Raw genomic sequence first — 25,119 nt, 5'->3', positions numbered from 1 at the left:
TCTACCGTGGTGAAATTTTGAATTCGCTAACAGTCTATCACATAGACTTGTCGCGTCAACATGTGTTTGTTCGCTCGGTTGTATACTCCTGGTAGAGTGTCGTTGTTTTAACCAAATCGTGTCTATGAGAAGAAGGACATTGTGTATATATTTTCTTTTGAGAAAAACAAAAAGAAAGAGAATTTTTGACTTTCAATCCTCCAGCGTACAGAAGAAAAAAACGTAAGATATAATTTTGATTGTAATAAAAAAAACTGCGAGTTTATTACTGACGGCTTAACGTGACAATTGTTTATTACGTTTGTCATTGTCAAATCAACAATAACGGTCGACTCAAGTTGCGAATATCAAGCTTCACATTTGCGATTCGATCGATCAAATTGATTTCAATTTGCTCACGAGATGTCGAACAACACTGTTCTAGTCATTTTGAATACGAAGAGTCAGCAAAAAAAATTGATCGTCTTTCACAAATCTCTTCAAATGATTCGGTTGTAATTTGCGCCAAGTAATAATTTTCACGTAAGTCTCAATTGTCGATAATGTACTTCACACATAAAAGGAAAATGTTGCGATTTTCATTTCTTTTTTTTGTTTAATTTCTTTTCTATCATATAGATAAATTCTTTTTATGTATACACATATCTCGTATCATTATTACGAAATCGACAACTTTTCTACCTTTTTATGGCTCGCATTTGTGGCTCTATCATTTGCCAATTGAATTTCCACAGTATATCTTACTTTGTCGTATGTTTTTCTATTTATTGTTATGATCTTGACGTATGTCTCGCTTGTGGAATTTGGAAATTGTTTTGACCTTTACTAGAAGATCGTGCTGTTCGGAATTTGAGAGTAGGAAAATAAAATTATTATCAGTAACAGCAAAAATAAAATCATCAAGATCTTCATATACAAATATTTTCGATAAAACGTTTGTTGAACTATTATACGATTATTCAATTCGAAAAATGTGTTTTTATGTTTTGCGTTTGACAAAAATGCGACGTTTTGGTTTTTAAATAATTATCACATTAATCAACAAGATAAAATATTATTTCCAATCACCAACAAAAATCATGCGGTGTATCTATATATAGGTTGTAAAGCTAAATCTTCATTTAACCTTCATTATTGCGATAGCCGCAAAATTTTTTATATACATGTAGGTATTGGTTGCGGAAGACGTTAAAATATTGTCGTAAAAAATGAATATGTATTATTATCAATAGTTTTCGCAACTATCACTCTCGTCGTTAAAATCAAGGATTCGCGACATTGCTTCCGAAAAGGAACGATATTCAAAGACTTGTCAAATACTTCGACGTATATGTGTGTATGTTTCGAATACTTTCACATTTTTATATACTTTTTAAATACTTGTATCTCCTGAACATAGACAAATTACTCGGAAAAGTATATAAAGACCCTAGGCGTGCGGCGAGAATTGAACTAATTTTTTTCGAATCGAATTCGACCTGTAAAAGGTAAATTGTCTTCACAACGTAGAATTTATATCCAAAAAGTCTGTCGAACAACTTATTTATGATGCTTTATTTGTACAGTAAAAAGATGAATGTCTTGCTGTTTTATTTATTCATGTGTCGAGAGAAATAAAGAAAAGAAGAGATATAAAAAGAAAAAAAGAAAGAAAAAGAATATCTTGTAAAAATAATATTGATTTATATATTAGATTAATAATTATTATCAACAAAGAAAGACAGAAAGAGAGAGAGAGAGAGAGAGAGAGAGAGAAAAAGAGAAAGAGAGAGAGAGAGAGAGAGAGAGAGAGAGAGAGAAAAAGAGAAAGAGAGAGAGAGAGAGAGAGAGAGAGAAAAAGNAGAGAGAGAGAGAGAGAGAGAGAGAGAGTGAGAGAGAGTGAGAGAGAAAGAGCATTGCAGTAATAATTTAACAACACATGTGCGATATAATTCGAACTATCGAAAAAGTAAAATAAGTGTAAAAATATGTAAAAACTTTGAAATAAATATAAAGAAGCCAATAAGAAGGTAAATATCAATGTAAAGATATTCTTAGATAACATTACAAGTAGCATCTAGTATTCGAGATTTTTAAATTTCTCTTTGATCTGCTCTTTATTTGTTATATAAATTACAAAATATACTACAAAAAAGTTTCAAGTTGAAGACAAATCTTTCATAAATATATATTTGCTGTTTGAAAAATTACATATATATTCATTTATATATTGCATTTAATACATCATCTATTATGGATTCACAAGATCTCCAAAAAAATTCACAGGTATGGTTTCTTTTTATTCTATGAAAAGAACTTCCCGACTGGCGCACATTTCCCTACTTTGCATTTCAAATCTTTAAGGATTATTTTGTCCTTCAAAAGAATATTATTTCTCAAAGCTATTTGTTCTAAACTTTTGTGAAAAGTTGTTGCACGATTTTCATAGAGAAAAAAAATGTTCAAACAAATTCAAACTTTACATTATTATTATTGATATAAATTAGAAAAATATTTTTATTCTCACCCTTTGTGTATAATATGTATTGTACAAAAAAGAGTTTTAATTACGAGAAGGGCTTTTCACCAATTTTTCAAACTAACTTCTTCATATTTTGATATTTTTATAGAAAAATAATATGTTGTCGATGCCTATGTCCTCCGTGGATACAAATACGAGTATGTCCACGTTCACCGTAGATACAAGTATGAGTATTAAGGACCAGATGACTTGTGTCATCGCAGCTACTAAGTTAAGAACAATACCGACAACGAAGCACATTCCTCTGGAACCAGGAATTCTGAGATGTCCAGTATGTAGCTTTGTTACGGCGAAAAGGTATGTACTATGCAAATTTACAGCACAATAAATTCTGCGCAGAATAAAGTTACTCAGAGCGATGTGTTCGAGAAAAGTTAGCAGTTTTCAAAAATTATACATTTCAGAAAACAGTTTCTACATCACATGGCTCACGAAGGTTGTCCGTCGCAATATAATCAGTTCGATTATATAACCGTGATGCTGCAACTGGTAAATCACAGCATTTCCGACGAGATGTCGGCTTCGTCTTCGGAGGACGAGGCCGGAAACGAGACGAAAGATCTCACGAAGAATCGAAAACAAAGCGGTAAGAAAACTGAACGGAAAAAAGAAGCGCATGTGGAAATGAAAAAATGCATGTTTTGCGATATCCAAACAGCGAAAGGTACTCAGGAATATTACGCGCATCTGCGTACGCATCTTCCCGAAGGCTTTGTTTGCATAAAATGCTCCTTCGTCGCGCAGCACAATCATCATTTGCTATTTCATTGGTTTAGTGCTCACGAGACGTACAGACCTTTCAAGTGCTCGTACAGAGACGAGGAGAAGAACAGCAATTGCAAGTACAGATGCATAAGCAAGTCTATGCTTGCGAGTCACGAGAAAGTGCATCTGCAGTTCTATCAATATCGTTGCGATACGTGCGAGTACAAGACGAGACACAAGAGCTCGTTGAAGAAGCACCTCGAGTCGACGAATCACGTGCCCCAAGTCGTGTTGAATATGGATGGCACGCCGAATCCGGACATAATCATCGACATCAATAGCAGAAAACGCGGACCCCGACAAAAAAAAGATGTCAAAACACCAAGTAGAACAGCCAAGACGTTGGATGACAGTAATTCTTTGTCGGATTACAAAGCCACGACAAATAGTCAACTAACTGACACGAGCAGTTCGTGTGCGAGTCAGTGCGGCACACCTGATGAGATTATGACGAGATGGGTCGATACCCCAATTCCCACGTCTAATTTATTAGAATTTTACAAACATTATTCGGAATTAACACCACTTAATTCCAGATTTTATGCGCTATTGTACAATAGCGGAAATATCATAAATACCGGATATTCGTCGGGATCCGTTCGGGATATCGCGAACGATTCTAGCAAGGATGCCGATAGCTTTGACAAAAGAGATGTCGTTGAAAGAGATGTCGCCGAAAGGGACGTCGAGAAATGTTCGATGATATCAAAATTTTTGGACAAAGCGCAGATTCTGTTGCGTAGTAATATGAAGAACGCCACGGTTACGGGATATTCGTCGGAATGCAATCAGGAAATTTCGACTAATAAGTCTGACAACAAAACCGACAGCTTCGACAACGAACACATTGCCGAGATATACTCGATAATGCCAAAATCTCCGGAAGAAGTACCGGATGATAAATGTGTAGACGATATAAATAGACAAGTAGATCTCATAGATTTTAATACACATACGAAAGACGTAGACGAGCCATACAATCTCAGCGTACGTAAGACGATTTGGGACGAATCAACTCAGTTGCAAACTCGACCAGTAGTTACGAGCTTACTCACTAACGTTAAGACACGGAAGGATACACGAAAGAGGACGGAATCGGAGGAGATGGAGGAACTAAACAAAAGTGTTAAACAAAAACGTACACGGTCGTACGAAGCGGAAATTCCCGTATTCCCGATGACCAGTGCGCTCGAGAAGAAAAACCAGGAGGATTGCACAATAAGCACAAGGGACGTAATTAAAATTAACGAACACCCGGAAATGGGATCAAGGAATATCACGAACGACAATTCCGCTAACGTAATTAATGTTCCCGAAAATGCGACGAAAAGTTGTAAAACTTTATACTCACAGACATACATGTGCAATTATTGCGAGCTCACATTTCGTAATTCGATCATGTACGACGAACACATGGGCTATCATGATAAAACGAATCCGTTACAGTGCCATAAATGTCGTGAGGAATATCTTAATTTTGTATGTTTTTTCAAACATATTGGCAGTAGGCCGCATTGATGAGATTTGTATTTATTTTCTTTCTAGTCATATACAAGACAAATTAATATATATATACACATGTTATACACGCACACACACACATATATATATATACATTGTGTTCGACACAAATTCGACATTCGTAATAAGGTTTTTCTCGTCAAAAACCTCATTGATGCATAAAATGTCAAAATATGTTTACAGAATGTTACTAAATCAAAGACTTAAAATAGACCAAAGAAAACAATATCTATTATGATGTGTACTTATGTCGGATGTAATTATAACGGATAGGTGACGTAGTCAGTATTCATCAATTTCATAAATAAAATAATGTAAATTAATTAATTTTATATTTATTGATATTTAGTTTAATGCTCAACATAATCCACTCAAGTTTGAAGTTCACGCGTCTATTTGTTTGTCACGCGCGAAGTTCTACTTAAAAAAATAATTGCAGAAGCGAATATCACTTGCTCAGTTCAACAAAACGAGCCAGGTGTGCGAGCTTCAATAATTATTATTGTAGATTATTTCGAGCATTGTGTGTAATAAATGATTTCAGTTTCTGGCTTAACTTAACAAGTGAAAATTGAAAGCTTTTTGTTTTGTTGCTCTTTCTGTCATCTTTCTATATATTTTTCATTGGATAATTATAAATTAAGATAATTATAGATAATTATCGTATTTTTCTGAATCGAGAATTTTTATGCTTTATCTTGTTCTGTGAACAATATATAGAATAAGAAGACTTTAATAAATAATAGCAATTTAAGTTTACGTTGAAACGGTTGTGAAAAGATTACCACGACATATTTATGCTAATCGCTGAATTACTGCAAATACATATATATATATACACATATATATAATTGACATTTCAAATCAAAATATAATATATATGATACGTGTGTCACACATATGTCTATACATGTGTATTATGTTACTATAATGTGTTATATAATTTACTTATATATATGTATTATATTGCACTATATATAATAATAATTATCTATATAACATAAATTACATTAACGTAATACACATAGATATGTACATATATAAAGAGGATGCATAATAGATTATAAGAATATCATAAAAGTGTCAGTAATCAAGAATTTATGTTTCAGTTTCGTTTTAAAAACAGATAAGTACGTTTTGAATTTTGCGTTTATATATAAATAAAATTAAGGTTTTCGAATATTGTTTTTTGTTACAGCCATATTGAATTATGACGTTAGAGAAGCGAGAAATATCTTATAATTTGATATGAACTTTTGTCATGCGCCGAAAACTTCTTTCTTTGTTATTTTGCATTAATAAATGCTTCAATCTACGTATGTATTTGACCGAAATTTACAGATATTTATTAATCTATAAAGAGCGAAAAGATGGAGTTTTCAGCGTATATTTGAAATCAATCTGTGCCGTCGACGGATGACATTTGAAAAAAAAAAAAAACTAGTTTATTCTGATGTAATTTGCATAACAAAAATTCATATTTCTTTTCTCGTTTTAAACTGTGACGTTTCAATATGACCGTAACTAGTACACATACATTTAATGAAAAGTTATTTTGATAATTAAAAAACCATTATACGATTTCTACGACATATACATTGCACATAAAGGATTAGATATAACACATAAAAAGTTCCTAAAAAGTTTCAGATATTTGTCTTATATCTTGTATTTGAATTGTGTGTATCCAAAGATATATTTCATATATACTGTGTCACATATATTACAGAGTGTGTTTATTTTATAAACTACCCATACATTCTTTTTACTCTCTTTCTTATTCTTATTGATCAAATGTTTGAATTACTAAACATATTAAATAATCTTGTAATCTGAATCTCTCTCTAAAACTTACACATATAATCTAATCTACTTGTATATAATTTTCTATACTCTGATTTATTAATATCTTTTTGTTATACAAAGTTGCGACAATTTTTTGCAAAAATATAATAATAATAATAAGTAAACTTTACGGAAGAGTAGACCAACGGATATTTCAGCTAAACGAAATGAGAAAAAATAAATTTTTCAACCTGAATATCGTTTGGAAGTAAATTGAAAACTTTCGCGACTGCGTAAAAGAAAACAGATTTGAACCTTTCTTCAATGAAGAGTCGTATAAAGAAAAAGAGAATAGTAATATTGTCTTTATTGCAATAGTTACATGTATGTGATATTTTTTTTTTTTAAACGAATTGAGCAATGATATCTAATTCGGTGCGCACTCGACCGGCTTGGTTGCCGGATTTGTTCGGTCCAACTATTACGAAAGAAAGCGTGACGTTACAAAAGGTTAGATCTGAATTATTTACAATCGTAAGATATACTTTTTTTAAGTAAAGACATTTACGCATAAATAATACGAATTTTGCTTTACGATCGAAGCAATTTTTCAATTTACTTTCAGGCAATGAACACGCGCACATTGGATAAACAGATTCATTACATGGCAACTTTTGTTCCTGATCAGATAGTATATGCGGGAGATCTGTCGGCAAAAAGTTTTCAAACCTATCCGGCTGTTTTAATGCTTCTGAACATATCAAGTCAGTTAGTGTAATTTTTATAATAGCGATTTAAATTAAAAGTCTCTTTGTTATGAGACGGACGAAGCTATAGCTCTTGTAAACTTGTGTATAATTAATGTAACAGCGAGCTTTGCAATGTTGTTTAAAAAGTACAGTTACGATAAAAACGGTGGCAGTCTGGTCTTAACTAAAATGTTATATAATTACATCCACACCATGTCCCACGCAATATACACCACTAAAGGAGATTTACTGAAATTTTCTGGTAAGAGTATTTGTATTATGACGAGACATAGAGAATTGTGCTTTAGAATGACTGTTCTGACTTTAGAAGTTGTTTAAAAATTAATAAACTTTCGAGCAATAGGTAAAAACAAAAAATAATAATTCCGCATACGAAGATTTTCTTTACTAATTAAAAATATATAAAATATTAAAAATACAGCCGAGGGAATTCTCGCAATGTGGAAGATAAGCGAGGACGAACTTATATTTCATAAAATGCAAGGTGTAATTGCAAATGCGCTGAAACTGCAAAAAAATATTGCATCCTTCAAAAATGGCGAAACTTATAAAGGTATTTGTAATAGACTTTATTTTTCAAGTTATTAAATAAATTTTATTTAAATTATCTTTGTTTTTTATCGACACAAATTTCTTAATAGTAAACATAATAATTGCGGTTGGGGATGTAACATTCTCGGTGATTGGCGATGACAAAGCTCGACATTTTGTGATTTTTGGTACGGCAATCGAGGAGTTAAAGCATGGCAAAAAAATTTCTTCGCCACACGATTTGTTAATATCATTGAGCGCGTGGCAGCATTGTACGCCAAGTCAATACGATTATGTCATCAAAGACGCATATAACGTCAAGGTATATGATTTTATAAAAAATAACGAGATTTTTCCTGCTCTTTTTTTTTATTCTAGAAACATTTAAAGTAACTGCCTTGATTAATTAGCGAGTTAATGTGCTCCATGAGCAATTAATATTTGACGCGCAAATAAAAAAAAACGGGGTTTTCTATTTTTCCAGGTACTCAGAATCAAAGAAAAGATAGACATAACCCTACCCGATATACCCGAATCAGTCACCGTGAGATTTTCGTTACCCGGTGGTCCGACTACGAAAATAATTGAACACGAACACGAGGAAGAAAAAGAAGAAGAAGAAGAGGAAGATGATGAAGAAGAAGAAGTTCCTACGGGTAAAATATGCAAATATCATTTCACGTTGCATTCTCTCAAATTTATACATAAATAAATATAAAGAAAGGCGTTTTTTTTTTCACCAGCAATCACCAGGATAATTGCAGTAGACTCGTATTTTGACTTACATTTACGAAGCTATTCGATAAAGCCGGTACTCCATCAGGTATCGCTATTATACTTAGCTCATAATTCTAAACACGGTGTTTAAAGTCTTTTTTTTTATTGTTGTAAAAATAATTTCCCACTTGATTATAAAAAATTATCGCAAACTTGTGTTAGCGTAAAAGTATTAATGTAAAAAAAAAAAAGAATACGCAGTTGAACTTTTTCAAATGATATAAGTACACTCTATCAATGCTTTTCGTACAGATTGAAAAGGGTAAACCGCTGAAATTTTTAGCGGAATTGAGACGACTCACTGTAGTATCCGTCGATATTATTCCCAAGCGACTGTCAATCAACGAACTAATACATTTGGTTGATAAGTGCTTTCTTCTTTTGCTCAGGTATTTGTAAATGCTGACTTGTGAAAAATTAAAAAAACCGTTTTTTAATTTTGTTAAACTTGACAATATTTACACGTCAAAGACGGAACATAACTTTTTTTATATACATTTCTCAACAAGAAAAGAAAATAAATTTGTCGCACCATTTGTTTAGCATAGTTACGCAATACGCGGGTTGTATTAACATGGCAAATCTGTACGAGAGAAACATCTTTTTTTGCATTGTATTCGGATTACGTGAATATTACGACGAGATTGAATTTAAACACGGGGATAGTTGCAAAAACGGAATTACATGCGCGATGCAAATACTGCAAAAAATGAGAGACATTGATGATATTCGAGCTACATTCATCGGCGTTTCGACAGGTCTTGTACAAAAAACAAGTCATGCATTTACGAGTCCGTATTTACGTTATAAATGTACTTTCAGGAATGGCTTACTGCGGCGTGATCGGACACGCTAGAAAGACCTACGCCATCGTCGGGCCGCCCATTAACAAAGCTGTACACATAATGGACATTTCGTACAACAAGGTGATCGAACAGCCGATTGTATTATTAAAAAACGCTGACTTTTTTTTTACTTGAATTATTATACTTTTTTGTAGGTTTCGTGCGACTACAATACCGTAATGAACAGTCGCTTGAGCAAGGACAAATTTCGTTCTCGCGGTATCAGAACGTTAGGGAAAAAGGAGAAATGCCATGTCTACGAATATATGGGCGATACGTTGTGAGAAATTGTACAATATTCATCCGGACAAATTTGATTAATTACGATGAAATTATTTTATTGAATTTCAATTTAAAAAATAGTTTTGCAATTAAGTAACATACTGTTTGTACAGAATAAGGAAAGATTTGGATGCGACCTCATCTTTGGACTATTGCTATCCCATTTTGGGCAGAACGAACGAAGTGGCGTGTTTCGATGACATTTTGGACGAAATCGGAGTTGCGGGTCGGACTTACGCGGGATTGGTGATCGAGGTGTGATTTAAATGATTTTTTTTCGAAATAAGAAATTGTAGTACTACTGTTACACAATATTTTTGACGTTATAAAATCGACGGATTGTCCGTTTACAGGGTGGCGAGAGGTCAGGAAAATCGAGACTTTTGGACGCTTTCGTTAGCAACGTTCTTAACAGACAGATAATACCTATTACGCTTTCTCTTCACGTGACGTATGCGGACAAGGAGTATGCAGTTATATATCATATTATTCTCAAGGCATACTGTCGCGCATTTACAATTTTTACGTCCTACTGTTTTCGGTAAAAAAAAATAAATAGCTTTAATTTCAATACTCCGTTTATTGTGCAGTTACTCGATGCCGAGGATTGCGACACGATCGAGGACCGCGAAAAAGTGTTGCTCATTGCATTGGGTGATGTTCTCACTTTAAAAGATTTTTGCTATCTCAATAGTTTAATGAGAGTTCGATTTTCGCTTTCCGACACTTATTGCTCGGATACTGATCGGGAACGTCGCGCGAAAGCTATTAGTATCTTCGAAATAATATTAAAGCAGGTGGCATTGAGTTTTTCATTTTTGCATATCGAATAAACGTTGTCGCGGGTTATTAATAAAAATTGTAATTCATCATTTAGCTGAAAATAAAAGTGTGCATTTTGCTGGACGATATTCAATACATAGACGACACTTCGTGGCACTTTTTGTCAACGGCTCTTGATCACGATAACGTCGTGATGGCAATGACGATATCGAAGCAAAACTCTTGGAAAGAGTTGTCTCACGTAGGGGTGAACATCGGCAAGGACAAAAGGCTGATGAAACGTACGATAAACGATCTGGATATGGATCTGCTTCCGGCGCTCGCATGTCAGTATCTGAACGTTTTTGCGATATCCAGAAAGTTGAACAGGTAGTTTAGTTTAATTTCGTACAGAGAGATAACTTCGAAATTTATTTAACAGGACAACGATTAGATGCAACGTTACGTAAAGCTGTTTTCAGTTATTTAACTGGTGTACAAATTATTTAAATATTTATTTAATGCGTTTAGGGTTTTACAAACATACCGGAAAGAGTGCAATATTAGATGGTGCGAGACATTTCTGACGTTAGTTCTTCAGAATAACGGTTTGAACTTCGTGAAAATATTGCCTAAAGATGTCAAACGCTACGATCTCGTTTTTCCGAACGCTTCGTTAATAACGAAACTGCCGGTCGATATGACACCGGAAGAATTTGTGCCCCCATCTTGGTCGCAAATGGATTACGTGGACATTTGTGTTATAACTGAAGATTTTTTCGAGATCTCCAAAAATAATCTAAATCGTAACATAACAGGCAAATCTTATAACGTTTTTAACCCTCTCTACATTTTACTTGTTATTGTAAAAAAAAAAACATTATGTGACATTAACGTTTTGCTCAATCTTTAATTCATCGAGAACTTTCTCCGTGTGTAGAATTGATGATCGAGATCTTCGACAGCATGAATCCTTACGAGCAAAGTTTTATCACTTGCGCCGCTACGCTAGGCCAAGTGTTTAAACAAAACGCGCTGCAAAATGTAATGCCAAACGCAATTTTGCCATACACCACTAAAGGCGAGCACTGTTTCTGAAATATGTTATCGTTTTTTTTTTACTAGCACAACACAGGCGCGCGCTATTGTTATTTTTATTTAACGTGTTGTCAGTGAACACAACCTGTCACCGCGATGACAGATAGTATATACGTCTTATAAACCATATAATACACATATGAGAAATGTCAGAAATAACGCATGAAAATCAAACTCAAAAAATAGTGAGAGAGAGAAGTGGAAAAACAACACGTGACTAAAGTCACCTGACAGGGAAAAGGAGAGTAAAAAAGAGAATATTATATATATTATATGTAATAATATCTATATATAATACACACACATACGCATATATGTGTGTATATATATATATATACCGTAATCACGTGACCGAAGTCAGTAACACCGCCGCGGTAGCGCGGCCGAGGTCAGTGACTCCACCGCAGTCGCGCGACCGAGGTCATTGACCCGCCGCGGTCGCGCGCCCGCGGTCAGTGACCCCTCCCCCCACCAAGGCCGCGCGGCCGAGGTCAGTGCNGACCCCTCCCCCCACCAAGGCCGCGCGGCCGAGGTCAGTGCCCCGCCAAGGCCGCGCGGCCGAGGTCATTGACCCTGCCGCGGTCACGCGACCGAGGTCAGTGACCCCGCCGCGGTCACGCGACCGAGGTCAGTGACCTTACGGTAGTATGTATATAATATATATAATATATAATATAAAGTATAACATTATAAATATATAATAAATTATATGTATAATATATATTATTTAATATATTATTTATATCATATATATTATTTTATGTTATGTATAATATACATTACAGTCACATTACCTTAATCACGTGTTGTTTTTCTACTCTTTCCTGTCATGTGACTTTATTCACGTTTTTAATTTTCTCCACGTATACGACACATTCGATATCACATGGACTTTTTTATATAGGATTAAACTTCGTGTAAAAAACAAAATGTCTTTCAGCCATTTCCCAGATGATTCGAATACGACTATTGGAGTGCGCCGCGCTGCAGCGACGCGATTTCAAGGAAAGCAAAGCTCTCGTTTTCTGCATACATAAGAAGCGGAGAACATTCTCCGATATGCATCACTTAGTAACTTGTTACTGCCACCAGTCACGTTAGTGATTTCTTTCTTTGTTCGTTTGCCAAGTGGTTTTTACATTGTTATATATTTGTTTAGAACGAGGCGAAAACGACACACTCGGCGATTGCAACATATTGGAATTTAAAATCGGTTCATTTCGCAAGGTGATGTACGATATACAAACGGATGAGAAAAAGCGAGAGCATCACGCGAGAGCGGCTAGGCTGTATATCCAGGACGCTCGAAAATGTTATACTTGCGGCAGCACAAATTTTCTAAGAGTTCCTATCAAAGACGTACTTATGGAAGTAAGAAAAAAAAAACATACATGCTCGTATAATTAAAACTGTTTCATAATCGATTCTGTTGGTCATGAAATGCTCAATGGAAAAAATTGGTGAATATTTGTTATATTGTTGTAAATAGGCCAAAGAATCAGTGACTTATGGCAGAGAAAGAAAACTTACGCTAAATGACGAATCAAAGAGAAAACATAGTATACGTCCTGCAAGAGGAAAATTAACTGCTCCGAAAGTGACAAGAAAAGTGTCTGTTCGCAGAATGTCTATTCTGCCGTCATCCCTTGACGATGACGAAACAAGTGTGTGATCAATAATTCATATTTACTCGTATATCTCGATATGTAGTTCGGATACGATCGTTAGATGTTATTTTGTAGACTTAATACGTCAAAAAGATGTGAAAAAATCGAAACGTGGGTTGACCAAGTTTTGGAAACGTCCTAGCGGTATTGCTCCGGAAATAACGGAAGAAACTTTTCATCCAAGCTATCTCGAGGACTTTACTTATATCGATTACCGTAATTGTCAATGCGACAGTATCATCACCTTTCTTTTTTGGGAGTTGTATCGCCACATCGAAAAAAGTGGTAATGTTATACAATTGTGCTGATATGTAAATTGTTTTGTTTTACATATCAGCTCTGTGTTGTAAAGAAAATGCCGTAAATTGACGCTATTGTAAATAATGCGATTTACTTTAGGAGAAATTCATAAAATACTCGACATTATTCTGGAATACAGCGCCGGTCTGATTCAAACTGCCCAACCGCTTTACGCTGTTAAGCTGCTTTCGATTGCCGACGAAAAAAATGGAGTTGAAATAAGCAAAGCGAATGACAACGCGGAAGATCACATCACGAAGAAAGGAATTATACTGGCTTTAACTGGTTTGCGCGAATATTTGCAGATTATTTATCATCTGCTTCTACAAATTGCGAGTGTTTTGCGAAAAACCAACTGTTATTCAGGTGACGCATACAGTGCGTTGGGGAATTACGCTCAGGCTGAGAAATACTATACAGCAGCGGTAAAATTGCGGGATGTGAGACCTAAAATGTTGAAAGCCGTCTGCTACACCATAGTATCCAGATTATATTGTACAGAAGAACATACTCTCTGTCGTCCGGTTAAAGTAACAGGACGACCCGCTGTATTGAACTTGGAGTTGGCGTCATATTTGCGACGTCTTTCCATTGTATTTGCAGTACGTGGATTTGATTTTAAATATATCCAGTTTTTTTTAGTAAGAGACATTTCGTGTTTAAAAAGACAAGAAAAACTTGCCATAAAGTATCGGTTTCGTATTAAATAAAAAAATATATGCAATAAAAATGTGACAATTTGTTATTTATTATTTTTATTTTAGTTTTTTGCATAATTATATATTTTTTAGACGGAAGATAGATGGAAGATGGCGCAGTGGCTCGTCTTGCGAAGTTTCAAGCTCGCGTTTTTAAGTGTCGGCAGTTTCCTAGAGAAAGGCGAGGTGTATCTCGCGACAGTTCAAGTTTTACTTCATTCAAGAAATTTCGAGATAGTACGGTACATCGAGAGACCGCTAGTAAATGTAATAGACGCAAAAACTACGTGGAACAATCCCGAAGAAGTAACGATGATGGCTAATATCTATCTAATGATGTTTCAAATCAGGTATACAATTAAATGTTTCTAAAATCTTATACGGAAGATAGAGTGGCAAATAATGTATACGTCAAATTAATTTAATTTTCACACACGAGAGCAGAGCGTTAAGTGGTAAATTGCAAGAAGCTATAGATATAGGTATCAAAGTCTGGAAAATTTCTGAAGCACTGCATCTTAATGCGTTGATATTGACTTTTGTGCCGTCGTTAATTCAAATAATGGTATTTTTAAAAATTCATTTATTCACAAATCCTTTTTGCACGCATCCCGTATAATGAAAATATACTTTGCATCATAACAAAAATTCTTTCTCCTCAACGATTTAATTAGCTATGGACTCAGCATATTACCGAAGCCGTCGACTTGATGCGAGAGCTGTACTTTTTAGCCGAAGACGACGTGGATCTTTCAGCCAAAACCTGGTATTACGCACTTTCTTTGGAACTTACACTCGACGCGGGAATAGTACTCGAAACTTATGAGAAATCTTACAACTATTACAAAGAGTTTTTAGGTAAAAATGCAATTTACACAAAACTCTCAGAGTTCATAAGTAATTATTTATGAATTCTTAAATGTGTGTGTCTATACATGCTGTATATGTATGTAAATGCACTTGAATGAAAACAAAATGATTTACGTAGCTCACAAATCGATAACTTGCGTGTGGCGCGACCCGCAAAGTCTATATCGCTTACTGACGTGCTTGTGGATGTACCAACTTAGAATGTGAGTATTCGCGCGCGATACAACTAAAGATAAATAAGACACTATATCTCAGTTGCTAATTAAGAGATGGTGTGACAATGTGTAGGGGATATACGATTCTCCACGTGGTTATGTACAGCGCGGACGAATATATAAAGGATGTCACTTGTCATGATTTTTCGAGAATCGTTTGTTGCATCAAGGTAATAAATAACATTTTCACCGCGCGCGTTTTTTATTTATCATATATAAATTAAAATTCTAGTAATTTTTTCAACGTCACGCTTTAATCGACTTTGTAAACGTCACGTAGGGACTCGAGTGCTACTTGATGTTACTACTGCGCTGCATCAACACGAAGCATTCTAATGAACTGCACGATCGGTTGCAAGATATTCGCAAACTAATTAAGTTCCTAAAATATATCGCTAATCACGCGTTGATCATAAAGCCGCGTTTATATTTGTTGCTGGCGTATCTGAATGTTCTTCGGGGTCGCAAATCGAGCACGCGATTTTATTTGCGCAAAGCGCAGAAATTCGCGACCTCTCAGGGAAACAGACTGATACAGGCGTGGATCATGCAGAATACAAGGGTAATTTTTAATTTACCAGCAAATAATTCTCAACTAAACTTCTAATTTTGAAGTTTTGTATAAATCTCTCTCGCAGACGTGGAAAGAGAATGTTTACAACAACATGGCGCGGTACTGGTTGGAGTACGCCGGATCGACAGATTTTGTGGCCTGGCAACACATTCGGACTTTTAGCATCGAAACTTGGTCCACTATTCTTTATCCTTTACCGACACCTGATTCGCATATATAACAGATTGCACGACGAAAGACGTAATTTTAATTCAGCATAAATGTTATCGCTATGTTTTTATACGTGTTATATATGTATAAATTCGTAGCAATTCACAATTACATTAATTGCGTTCAGACTAAGAAAAGAAAAAATAGATATTGTAGCGAAATATTTATTTATTAAAGGCATATTACAATTTTACGTCCTAGAAATAAACAAGACGATCCCTTTTGCGCGCATGATGCATCGTCATAGGCGAAATTCTTGTTTTCTTTCCGCAATGTAATCTCCGCGCATAATAAATCTAGAATCGCGATGCGATTATCACGCTTAAATACGAGTGTCTCCGGCGACCGACTCTCACATCTCGACGAGACAGAGAGATTAATTATTACGATTTAATCAATTGCACTATTTAGCCGAATTTTTGGCCGAGTACGCCAAGGATTTTTATGATTTTGAGAAAGTAAGATGAGTAGAAAGTGAAATAGAAAAAGAGGGGAAAAAAGTAAAGAGAAAAGAATGAGGGGAGAATACAAAAACATACAAAATTATCTTAAATATTTTCTATGCGATTTCGCATGCACGATCTTTTGTCGCGATTTAATCATAAATTATATATTTGAAAGTTTTGATATTACACGTTCTGTTTTTTTTCTTTCGTGTCACTTCGATTCCCACATCGATTAATTATCTAGCGGCAAATCGTCTAATAAAATCGTCCTTTATACGCCGAATATTTTTTTGCATTGCTATCCAATCGATTCTCTTCGAAACGTTAAACTTACATCGGCGTAATCGGCCCGAACGTGCTGGACACGCACGCGTAATACTTGAAATTACTTGCCCGAACAGAAGAGTGTTTATCCTCGCTACTACATACCGAACAACGCGAAAGTCCAAAAGACGTGTTTGAAAAATATATGCAAATAAAAATACGTTTAGATGAGGCGCCGTCTAAGAGGCAAAAAATTCGGATGTTTCTTTGAAACATCTATGCCCGATCAACTTTCTCGCGAGAGATTAAAACATCTTCGAAACGTGTGAGACGATTTCCACGAAACATCCGAATGATTGAGACCTTTCTCAGACTTCTTCCGATTGCATCTTTCAAACGTTCGTGTTGTCCGGGTCCGCTTCGTGTTCGTTCGACGGGATTCTTCCCGACCGCAACGAAGATCGAAGCTTTTTTTTTTTTTACTGCCGTAGCTCATTCGTGGGCGTCGATCTCGTTGTCAATGCGACTACTGCGAATACCGGTCTTGCCTGTCCAGGGATAAATGTCCGGGCATGCTTGGCAGGTCTTCATGTACCTTACGCCACTCTTGTGCCAGAGATTGCAGACCTTCGGGTTGTTGCACTTTTTAGGTCGATCCTGCGCACGAACGTCGCGATTGAGTAAAATTCTTTGATTGTCACGATCGTTACGCACATAAAAAAGTACTGTCTTTTTAATCAATGTTAATGTGGTACTATTATTAAGACAAAACTTGTACCGGATAATGGCATCCAAAAGGTTCAAACGTGTGCAGAAGTGACAGAGGCGTTGGATTCCTGATCCACTCTATGGCTTGCCAATTGGTGATTATCCATACGTCGTCCATCGCGACGATGGTGTCGAGGAACGAAATAAAGCCTTCCTTATGATGCGGCTGAGTGAACCACGCGGCATGATAGAACAAGCCGAAAGGTGCTCTATTTCGAGAAAAATTGCAATAAAAATCTCCTGTTCAATTCAGAATAGAGTTTTTAAAACAAATAATTTTCTCCAAAAAAAATCTAAATGTTTATGAATTTTATGTACGATAAAATTTTAACAAACGCTCGAATAATTTCAAATTATTACAAAAAAACTAAGTTTCTGCCAAGTGTGGAGAATAAAAAAAGCAACAATAAGTAATAAACTAATTTGTTTCAGTAACGCATAAATATGCATGAAAAGAACTTAGAATATCGGGCAGAGAAATTGATTCTAATGATTACGTGTGATCTCTCTCGATTGTTCTTCATGACAATTCGCAGGCTACTTCGCTATACCTGTTGGTCGTATAATGCCTCTCGAAGTTCTTAATGAGCATCTTGTATACGCCGTCCGGAGTCGGTGGGTTACTACAGGCATCTCCCATGGAGCACCTACCTCCATTGAGATCTTGCCACATTACCATAGGAACTTCCCACAATCCTGGATAGGATCTCGTGGGACAGGGTGGTATCATGCAGTCGTGAAAGAGTTTGTAATCCAACGTGTACGGCCAGCTGGGCGGTCGGTTCTCATAGATGGGCATTGAAGAATCGTACGTGAAGTTCGTGTCCCAAAGCATTTTGAACATATTATTTCCTCCGACCTGTATAAACGATATAAAGATCGTCGATGTTTTACGTGGCGATGTTTCATAGTTAATGGAAAAATGTTATGTACAAAAAAAGGACATTTTTTCATTTAAACATACACATTATTTATATATTTTTTTGTGTAATCGGAAAACGCGAATTATTTTCTGTTAATGTTATCTGTACATCGAGGGAGAGACGCTATTTTTTTACAATAATAAGAGAACAATAAGAAGAGTATTTTTTATTACCGACAAGAAGGGAGCCCTCATTCCTCTGACGTCCTCCAGTTTGACGCCCCCGTAGGCCGCCAGAATTTCACGCTGCCCAGCCACTTCTCGCGCCCATTTTCGCGCCGAAAATTGCTCACCGAAACTGTGCCTGTTATTTGTGAGAATTCATCGTCTTGTTAGTCGTTCGAGTTTACGAACTTTCACAGCGCGAATAATCAATCGAGCTTTGACAAGCGATTTATCGTTATCGTATATGACTATTGTTAATTCCTTCAACAGCGAGTCTCAAGCTACCGTTAGTTTTAACATCGCAAGCTCATATAAAAAGAAGACAACAGCCAGCTTTAATGATTGGAATTAATTTGCACCTTTCTGGTGATATTAGTGCGACTGTGACGTATGAATGATCGTTTAATGAACGTGATTTCTTTCAAATCGCGTAGCAATTCTGACAACAGATTTGTTTTATACAACGTTGACGGTGTTTTACAGATCGACACACAGATCGCTTGTATGACGATTTCGATTACTTACGAGACCGTGTGGGAGGCAATCTCGTGGCCCGAAGCGTAGAGATTTTGCACCTGGCTGTAGTCGGTCCACTCGTGAGATACATAGAAGGTGGCCGAGATGGGACAGCCATTGGGATTCTTTCGTCCCTTCTCGAACAGATCGGTGTAGAGACCCTTGTTCAGATCGTTCACGGAATCGTCGAAGGTCAGAAGAACGATTTGCGGTATTTCCTCCGGGAGATAGTCACCTAGTTCGTTTTCATCAGGATCGCATTCAGGATGAGGAGACGGGGAGAGGGGATCGAGAGCGCGGAAGAATCGGGACACAATGTGTGTTGTGTATTTTTTTTGCAAATGTGAGCGACGTTGATTTTTTTTTTTTCATATAACGTTTTATGTGACGTTTATGTGAGAATGTTTAGTTAGAGTGGCACGTAATGGGAATGAGGAGCACGACAAGGCGTAAAGAAAAAGAGAGAGAGAGAGAGAGAGAAGAACGAGAGAGAAAAGGAAAGAACAAGAAAAGAGTTAGTACACGCGTCATTAGCACACAGCGCAGGTGTCGTACGTACCAGGTGAAACCACGGCTTACAAAGTGTTACTATCAGAAGATCACCCATCTCTTATTTGATGAAGAAAAGATACTACACTCGTGATTTCACCGGGTGTGTACGCGACCGTTCGCGTTTTTGTCATCACGGAGAGAATCCTTTAATTACAATCATTCGAATATATATCGTACACTTCAAACGTAGCGGATCCAAATATTATTCGAGCAATTTGTAATTAACTTTCGAAAGTTGAGAGACAAAAAACTTGTTAAACGTATCTAACACAATTTTTAAAAATATAGAAATTTTTTTAAAATTAAAAACCAAACCTTCCGAGATAAATTAAAAAACGCGTCGAAGAGTTTAATCGATCGAAATTGAAAGATTCCTCACAAAACTCGTCCGATAAGCCCTAACTCAGGCTTCGTTCGACGCGCTCTTGAAAAAGGCGGTCGAGTGTTTAAGCGGCGGTGAAAATCGAATATTATAAGCGCACACACGCAAAAACAATAAGAAGACGATAAATGACGTTCGATGCGAGTTCCAGTTTGGTTAAAATAGCGCGATGGTATATGCGATGTCCCCGGTGTTAATGAACTTGCTTGCTCGTGCCATCGTGATCGACTTACGAAACTGTGTGAGACGCCATTTCGTGACCGTCCGCGTAAAGATTTTGCACCTGGCTATAGTCCGTCCACTCGTGTGAGACGTAAAAAGTCGCCGAGATCGGACAGCCGTTCGGATTCTTACGATTGTTTTCAAACAGATCGCTGTACAGGGGTTTGTTAAGGTCGTTTACGGCATCGTCAAAAGTGAGCAGGACAATCTGCGGCGTCTGATCAATCGGAATACCACCTGTCACAGTTGCATCGTATAGCTTGTCACACGGAAATCGACCGATACAGATGAAAGTTTTTTAAGTTTCTATTTGTACGTACGGTGTGTTTAATATTTGTAAATTAAAATTCATTATCGTTAATTAGCTCGTAAATTCGTTATTTTGTAAATTAAAATCTCCCCATTGCTTTACTAAAAACTGCATCTTTGTCATAAAACTTAAATTAAAACAATAAGTTTGTTAAAGTAATCGTACACTCGAGAGTATCCACTTTCTATCTCGGTTTGCTATTAATTACAAAACTACTAATGTTAAAACATTTTTTAACGCGCGTCTTTGAGATAATTCCACGTTCGAGTATGTGGTGAGGCATTATTTGCAAGTGCAAATCGCTCTCAATTTCGACGGGCGACGCTAAAAACATATCGGGAGTAGATCTGTTTCACTTTCGCACGTAACGGTCTGTGTGTAACATTAGAGAATCGGAGAAAGTCACGGCGAGGAGAGACCGCGTCTGCGTCTACCGTTCGTCAAACTTAACATTCGCGACGCGCGACGGCGTTTGCGTCATTCTCGTAGATTTTTCACCTGACATTTTGCCGCACCAAAGTGATTCGCTTATCTAGCGTGTCTCATCATCGCCCAGGAAGAATCGACTTCCCGATTGGTGAATGAAAAACGAAATTCGGTAACTTTCAACCGAAGGATCGGTCTTCCTGCACGAGTGGCCTACTTCCTTATTTACATTCAACTGGCAAGCATTTAAACTTCCGGCACGCGAAATACGACGCTTTCCGTCTTGCGCGTTTTCTAGCTCGCAGAACGTCATTTCCGGTCTAAAAGTAGCCAGTAAATAATCTCATACTGATCCTATATAGCATCTGTTAAGAATCTTGAAATTTTCACGGCTAATTAATCCGCTCTGTAATCACAGCTACAATATACGCGTTGTCTATCGGAATCGAGAGGAAGAAGTAAAAATAATTCCACGATCTAAATTGAGATATTACTCAGCTAATCGAAATTAATCAATATTTTCGGAAGTAAAATGAGTTATTTTTCGTATTTTCAAGTATCGTTAAATTACCTGGGATGTCGGACCCGCCGCAACTGCAATCCGGAAGCAAACAAACATCCTTACGACACTTAGCCGCCGGTTTATCCACTTGAGGAGTCGGATAAATCGGCGCCGGCCTCGCCGGAGGATATCTGTAGATGTCGACGAACTCCTGCGCTTTTGAAACTATCTCGGTTGACGGTTTTAAGGTAGGTCGCAATCGTCTGGAAGAATAAGTCGACGACGTTAAAGAGAAACATCTTTAAATCGACAAAATGCTACCAAAGTCCAATATTTGCATTTAAACAAAGCTTAATGTTCAAAATGATATTTGCATAAATCACATTTATAAACCGCCTCATTCTTGTTCGAAGAACATGACAATGAACTTACGGCGGTGCTGTGCCTCGATTGATCTGCTGCGGTCGACCTCGACTGGAAAAAAGAAGAGAGAAGCAAATTGGAGCGTAAGATAAAGATCCGAGCGTTTCCGGTGGCGTGTGTAAGGAAAATGTTCGTTTACTGCTGCATAGCAGAGAAAGCGCGTAAATGAGTGTAAGGGACTTTGTTGTGCCGAGCGAAATCAGGTCTCGGCCGACGGAAATCGGCACAGGACCGGTCTTTTTGTATCTCAATTATGTTTGTTTGTGCGTGTAAATATATCTGATATTGAAATTGTTTTTTTTTAATATTGTTTTATACAATTCCGTGTGATCTTATATTAAGACAGTACGTCTTAATTAAATGCAACTTATATCTATTATATTATAAAACATACCTCGGTGCGTTGACGGTGTAAGGTCTGCTGGTCGTGCTAGGAGTTTGCGTGCTCGTGGTCAGAGGTATGAAGGTGTCCACGATGACGTTTGGCGTTGTCACGTGAACAACAGGATGGCTGAGCACATTTGTTCTAAATATTTGTAAAGTTAATTAATGGAAACACGCGCAAAAGTTACGCACAGTCCCAGATTTTAACAATTGATATCGATTTCATTAACTCTCCTCTCACAATTAGATAAAGTTTGACACAAAAATCGCGCGTTAATAACAAGGAAAAAATATAATACAAAAAAATAATAAAATTTTAGTAAAACAATAAAAGTTGTTTTCGAAAGGAAATATTGATTGTAAAGCAGGTTTGCTACCTGAACTGTTGATTGTCGGATATGCGGAATTTGTTTTTGTTGAGCTGAGCCTGAAACGCAAAAACAGAGAGAGGACATTGTCAAATGTTCACACTGAATGTTATTTCTTTCAGGCGAGAGTGCAAATAAAAAAGTAAAATGCATAGAATTTGAATTCACCTGATTTTCGTAGATATCGTAATCCTGCACATCGTGATTGAGATTGTATTTGTCTGCTTCGTTCGCGGCAACTTTCTTTGGCTTCTGGTACTGTTTTGTGTTTACCTCGCTAATTTTTACATTCGGTTGTTGCACCGGTGCTGTATGATTGATGGTATATTGATTGTAATCTATATATAACATGACACGCACAACATCATTGAAGGTTGTTATCGGAATTAATTTAAAACTAGCTTAACAAAAAACTAAACAATATACAAAAATTTCAATTTTCTTCGAACAATGTTCAGATCATACCGTCGTCTTTGTAAATTGAGACATCGTCGTCGTAAATCGTGTAATACGGATAACTTTGATCGGGATCGCTGTAATAAGCCTTGGACAAAACTGGTGCCACGGTCGAGGCTAGAGTTTTAGCCAGCCTTGGCGATTCGGATGTTGGAACGGGCGTTCTAACAAGCGAGAAGAACAGTAGTGAGATGTTTATTACGGTTTTCGTTCCAAAAGAAACTACGTCTGATTTTGAACACAAAATGTGAGAAAAAACGAAGAGAAAAACAAGAGATTGTATCTTATCGCCAGAGAAGAGAATTAGTTTTTTACAAAAAACAGTAGTTTTTTTCTTAAAGATGATTTCGTTACAAACCTGTAATGAGACTCGGCTTGGGTGCGCGCGTTTACCAGGCTTTCCTTCTCTCTCTCCTGGAACACACGCAACATCTCAATCTCAACGATCACTCAGGTATCTCTACCTGAGTATTCATTATTAATTAAGTTTATTCTGACATTAAATAAACATATCTGTGTATTTCGTTCGATGGGACTTTCTACACCGTCTCGCTTAAAAGAACTATTAACGCCCCGTGAAATCGCGATTGGCTCGCGCGCGTAACACGAGTTAATTATTACGATTTCCGCGTAATTTGTACATGAGTACTTTAGAGATTATGTTATGCAAATATAAAACTTCCTAAAGACAATATTTTCTTCTAAGCACCTAACAAAAATCATTCGTTACAGGAAAAGAATGCAGTCCTGTGTTAATCGAAAGAGTTCGAAGATCTTAAAAATGATGATCAATCAGATATTACGACGCTACAACTCACCGATATTATGTTTCGTCGCAGACCGTCACGATCGCGCTGCACCTGTCCGATCGTCGAGGGCTGTCCTCGATACACCCGTTGCTGCCGATCGCTCTCGACCTCCGAGGCAGGGCCGTATTCGTCGTCGTGATAATTCGTTTTGGCGTGTTGTCGTCGTAGCTGCCTCTCGGTAATCTGCGAAACTGGTGGCAACGTGCTCGTAATCGGCTGTCTCTGGATCGGTCGTTGCTGTTGCTGCTGCTGCTGCTGGTCTCGTAGCTGCTGTTGCTGTTGTCGTTGCTGTTGCTGTTCTTGCAACGTGTCAAGTTTTGCGGATCTGCAGGTTCAAGGAGAAATGCGCAAAATAAAAATTTCTTCGGAAGACAAAATCAGACTGACGTTACGTCCTGAGACTCCACGGTTCTCTTCTTTGTAAAACCTAACTTTTCATGTCTTCCTAACTCCAAGATTGATATTCAAAGAGTTACTATTGAGACAAAACGTATTAAATACCACGTTCTTTTCTCTATCTCTCTCTTCTTTTGCCGACAAAGTCTGATTGGAGAAGAAGTCCGCGATTGCGATCGGGGATGGCAACCGATCATAAAGTTTTTTGACTTTCTTCATCCGATTTCGATCGAAAGAGCAGCTGGCGACTATGATCGTGGATAGCATACTGAATTGCCGGTTTAGTATGAAGAACAGGTAAACACTTATATCTTCTCTTTATCTGAGAGATGAGATGTATTTGTACAGGAAATAAAGAGGATAATAAGTAAGATACAACATACGTCCAACTGGAAGACAACGGAGCATGATCAGAATTATAAGCGTCTACTTTTGTTCTCTTGCCGGCGTTTTGAAACTGCGAAATAAACTTTCTTGAAGATCTTGACAAAGATGACGTATATCGTCGATTATCGTAGAGTTTTCTTTTTAAATGGCAAGGACGTGGCGCGGAACTCAAAACGAAATACATCAAATGCAGAATTGAGCAACTCTTTTCCGATTACTCGTGTGCGCGG

The 25,119-nt window shown here is 36.8% G+C and overlaps 4 protein-coding genes across 7 annotated transcripts in view; 3 read left to right on the top strand and 1 right to left on the bottom strand.

Annotated features, from left to right (window-relative positions):
* Positions 1 to 5,694, top strand: LOC109863502 (protein hunchback-like). The gene is made up of 3 exons (XM_020443765.1): positions 1 to 222; positions 2,610 to 2,818; positions 2,926 to 5,694. Exons 2-3 carry the CDS (start codon positions 2,619 to 2,621, stop codon positions 4,802 to 4,804), a joined length of 2,079 nt encoding a protein of 692 aa, XP_020299354.1. The 5' UTR covers positions 1 to 222; positions 2,610 to 2,618; the 3' UTR covers positions 4,805 to 5,694.
* A 2,106-nt stretch (positions 5,695 to 7,800) lies between these two features.
* On the top strand, positions 7,801 to 9,938 carry LOC109863658 (adenylate cyclase type 10-like). The gene is made up of 8 exons (XM_020444042.1): positions 7,801 to 7,915; positions 8,004 to 8,215; positions 8,378 to 8,549; positions 8,637 to 8,716; positions 8,923 to 9,059; positions 9,214 to 9,428; positions 9,493 to 9,596; positions 9,671 to 9,938. Exons 1-8 carry the CDS (start codon positions 7,801 to 7,803, stop codon positions 9,797 to 9,799), a joined length of 1,164 nt encoding a protein of 387 aa, XP_020299631.1. The 3' UTR covers positions 9,800 to 9,938.
* Positions 9,939 to 10,376: 438 nt separating this feature from the next.
* Positions 10,377 to 16,266, top strand: LOC109863037. Of its 3 annotated transcripts, XM_020443228.1 has the most exons (15): positions 10,377 to 10,594; positions 10,675 to 10,949; positions 12,598 to 12,753; positions 12,817 to 13,028; positions 13,147 to 13,321; positions 13,400 to 13,609; positions 13,724 to 13,909; positions 13,991 to 14,226; positions 14,416 to 14,672; positions 14,767 to 14,887; positions 14,997 to 15,180; positions 15,311 to 15,395; positions 15,481 to 15,577; positions 15,688 to 15,969; positions 16,046 to 16,266. In XM_020443228.1, the coding sequence occupies exons 3-15, from the start codon at positions 12,609 to 12,611 to the stop codon at positions 16,199 to 16,201; spliced, it is 2,346 nt and encodes a 781-aa protein (XP_020298817.1). In that variant the 5' UTR covers positions 10,377 to 10,594; positions 10,675 to 10,949; positions 12,598 to 12,608; the 3' UTR covers positions 16,202 to 16,266. The 3 variants fall into 3 exon arrangements, with proteins under 3 accessions (XP_020298817.1, XP_020298807.1, XP_020298812.1); XM_020443218.1 differs by having other exon boundaries at positions 13,724 to 14,226; XM_020443223.1 differs by having other exon boundaries at positions 10,377 to 10,949; positions 13,724 to 14,226.
* Positions 16,267 to 17,369: 1,103 nt separating this feature from the next.
* The window catches only part of LOC109863024, a 36,899-nt gene continuing 29,149 nt past the window's right edge, over positions 17,370 to 25,119 (bottom strand). The window contains exons 4-16 of one of the 2 annotated variants that reach the window (XM_020443209.1): positions 24,116 to 24,431; positions 23,656 to 23,711; positions 23,307 to 23,461; positions 23,010 to 23,179; positions 22,851 to 22,900; positions 22,484 to 22,615; positions 22,099 to 22,140; positions 21,736 to 21,929; positions 20,440 to 20,665; positions 18,766 to 18,895; positions 18,221 to 18,528; positions 17,680 to 17,878; positions 17,370 to 17,558 (exon numbers count right to left, since the gene is read on the bottom strand). In XM_020443209.1, coding sequence (XP_020298798.1) covers positions 17,394 to 17,558; positions 17,680 to 17,878; positions 18,221 to 18,528; positions 18,766 to 18,895; positions 20,440 to 20,665; positions 21,736 to 21,929; positions 22,099 to 22,140; positions 22,484 to 22,615; positions 22,851 to 22,900; positions 23,010 to 23,179; positions 23,307 to 23,461; positions 23,656 to 23,711; positions 24,116 to 24,431 — 2,143 coding nt within the window. In that variant the 3' untranslated portion in view covers positions 17,370 to 17,393. Of the gene's footprint in view, positions 17,559 to 17,679; positions 17,879 to 18,220; positions 18,529 to 18,765; positions 18,896 to 19,281; positions 19,508 to 20,439; positions 20,666 to 21,735; positions 21,930 to 22,098; positions 22,141 to 22,483; positions 22,616 to 22,850; positions 22,901 to 23,009; positions 23,180 to 23,306; positions 23,462 to 23,655; positions 23,712 to 24,115; positions 24,432 to 25,119 lie in introns of both variants that reach the window. The other variant, XM_020443204.1, reaches the window with a different exon arrangement.

This window comes from Pseudomyrmex gracilis, unplaced genomic scaffold (genome assembly GCF_002006095.1).
Source record: "Pseudomyrmex gracilis isolate BER0280 unplaced genomic scaffold, ASM200609v1 scaffold_11, whole genome shotgun sequence".
Taxonomy (NCBI): Eukaryota; Metazoa; Arthropoda; class Insecta; order Hymenoptera; family Formicidae; genus Pseudomyrmex; species Pseudomyrmex gracilis.
The sequence above is the reverse complement of the archived record's forward strand: the minus strand, read 5'-3'. Positions and strand labels throughout refer to the sequence as shown.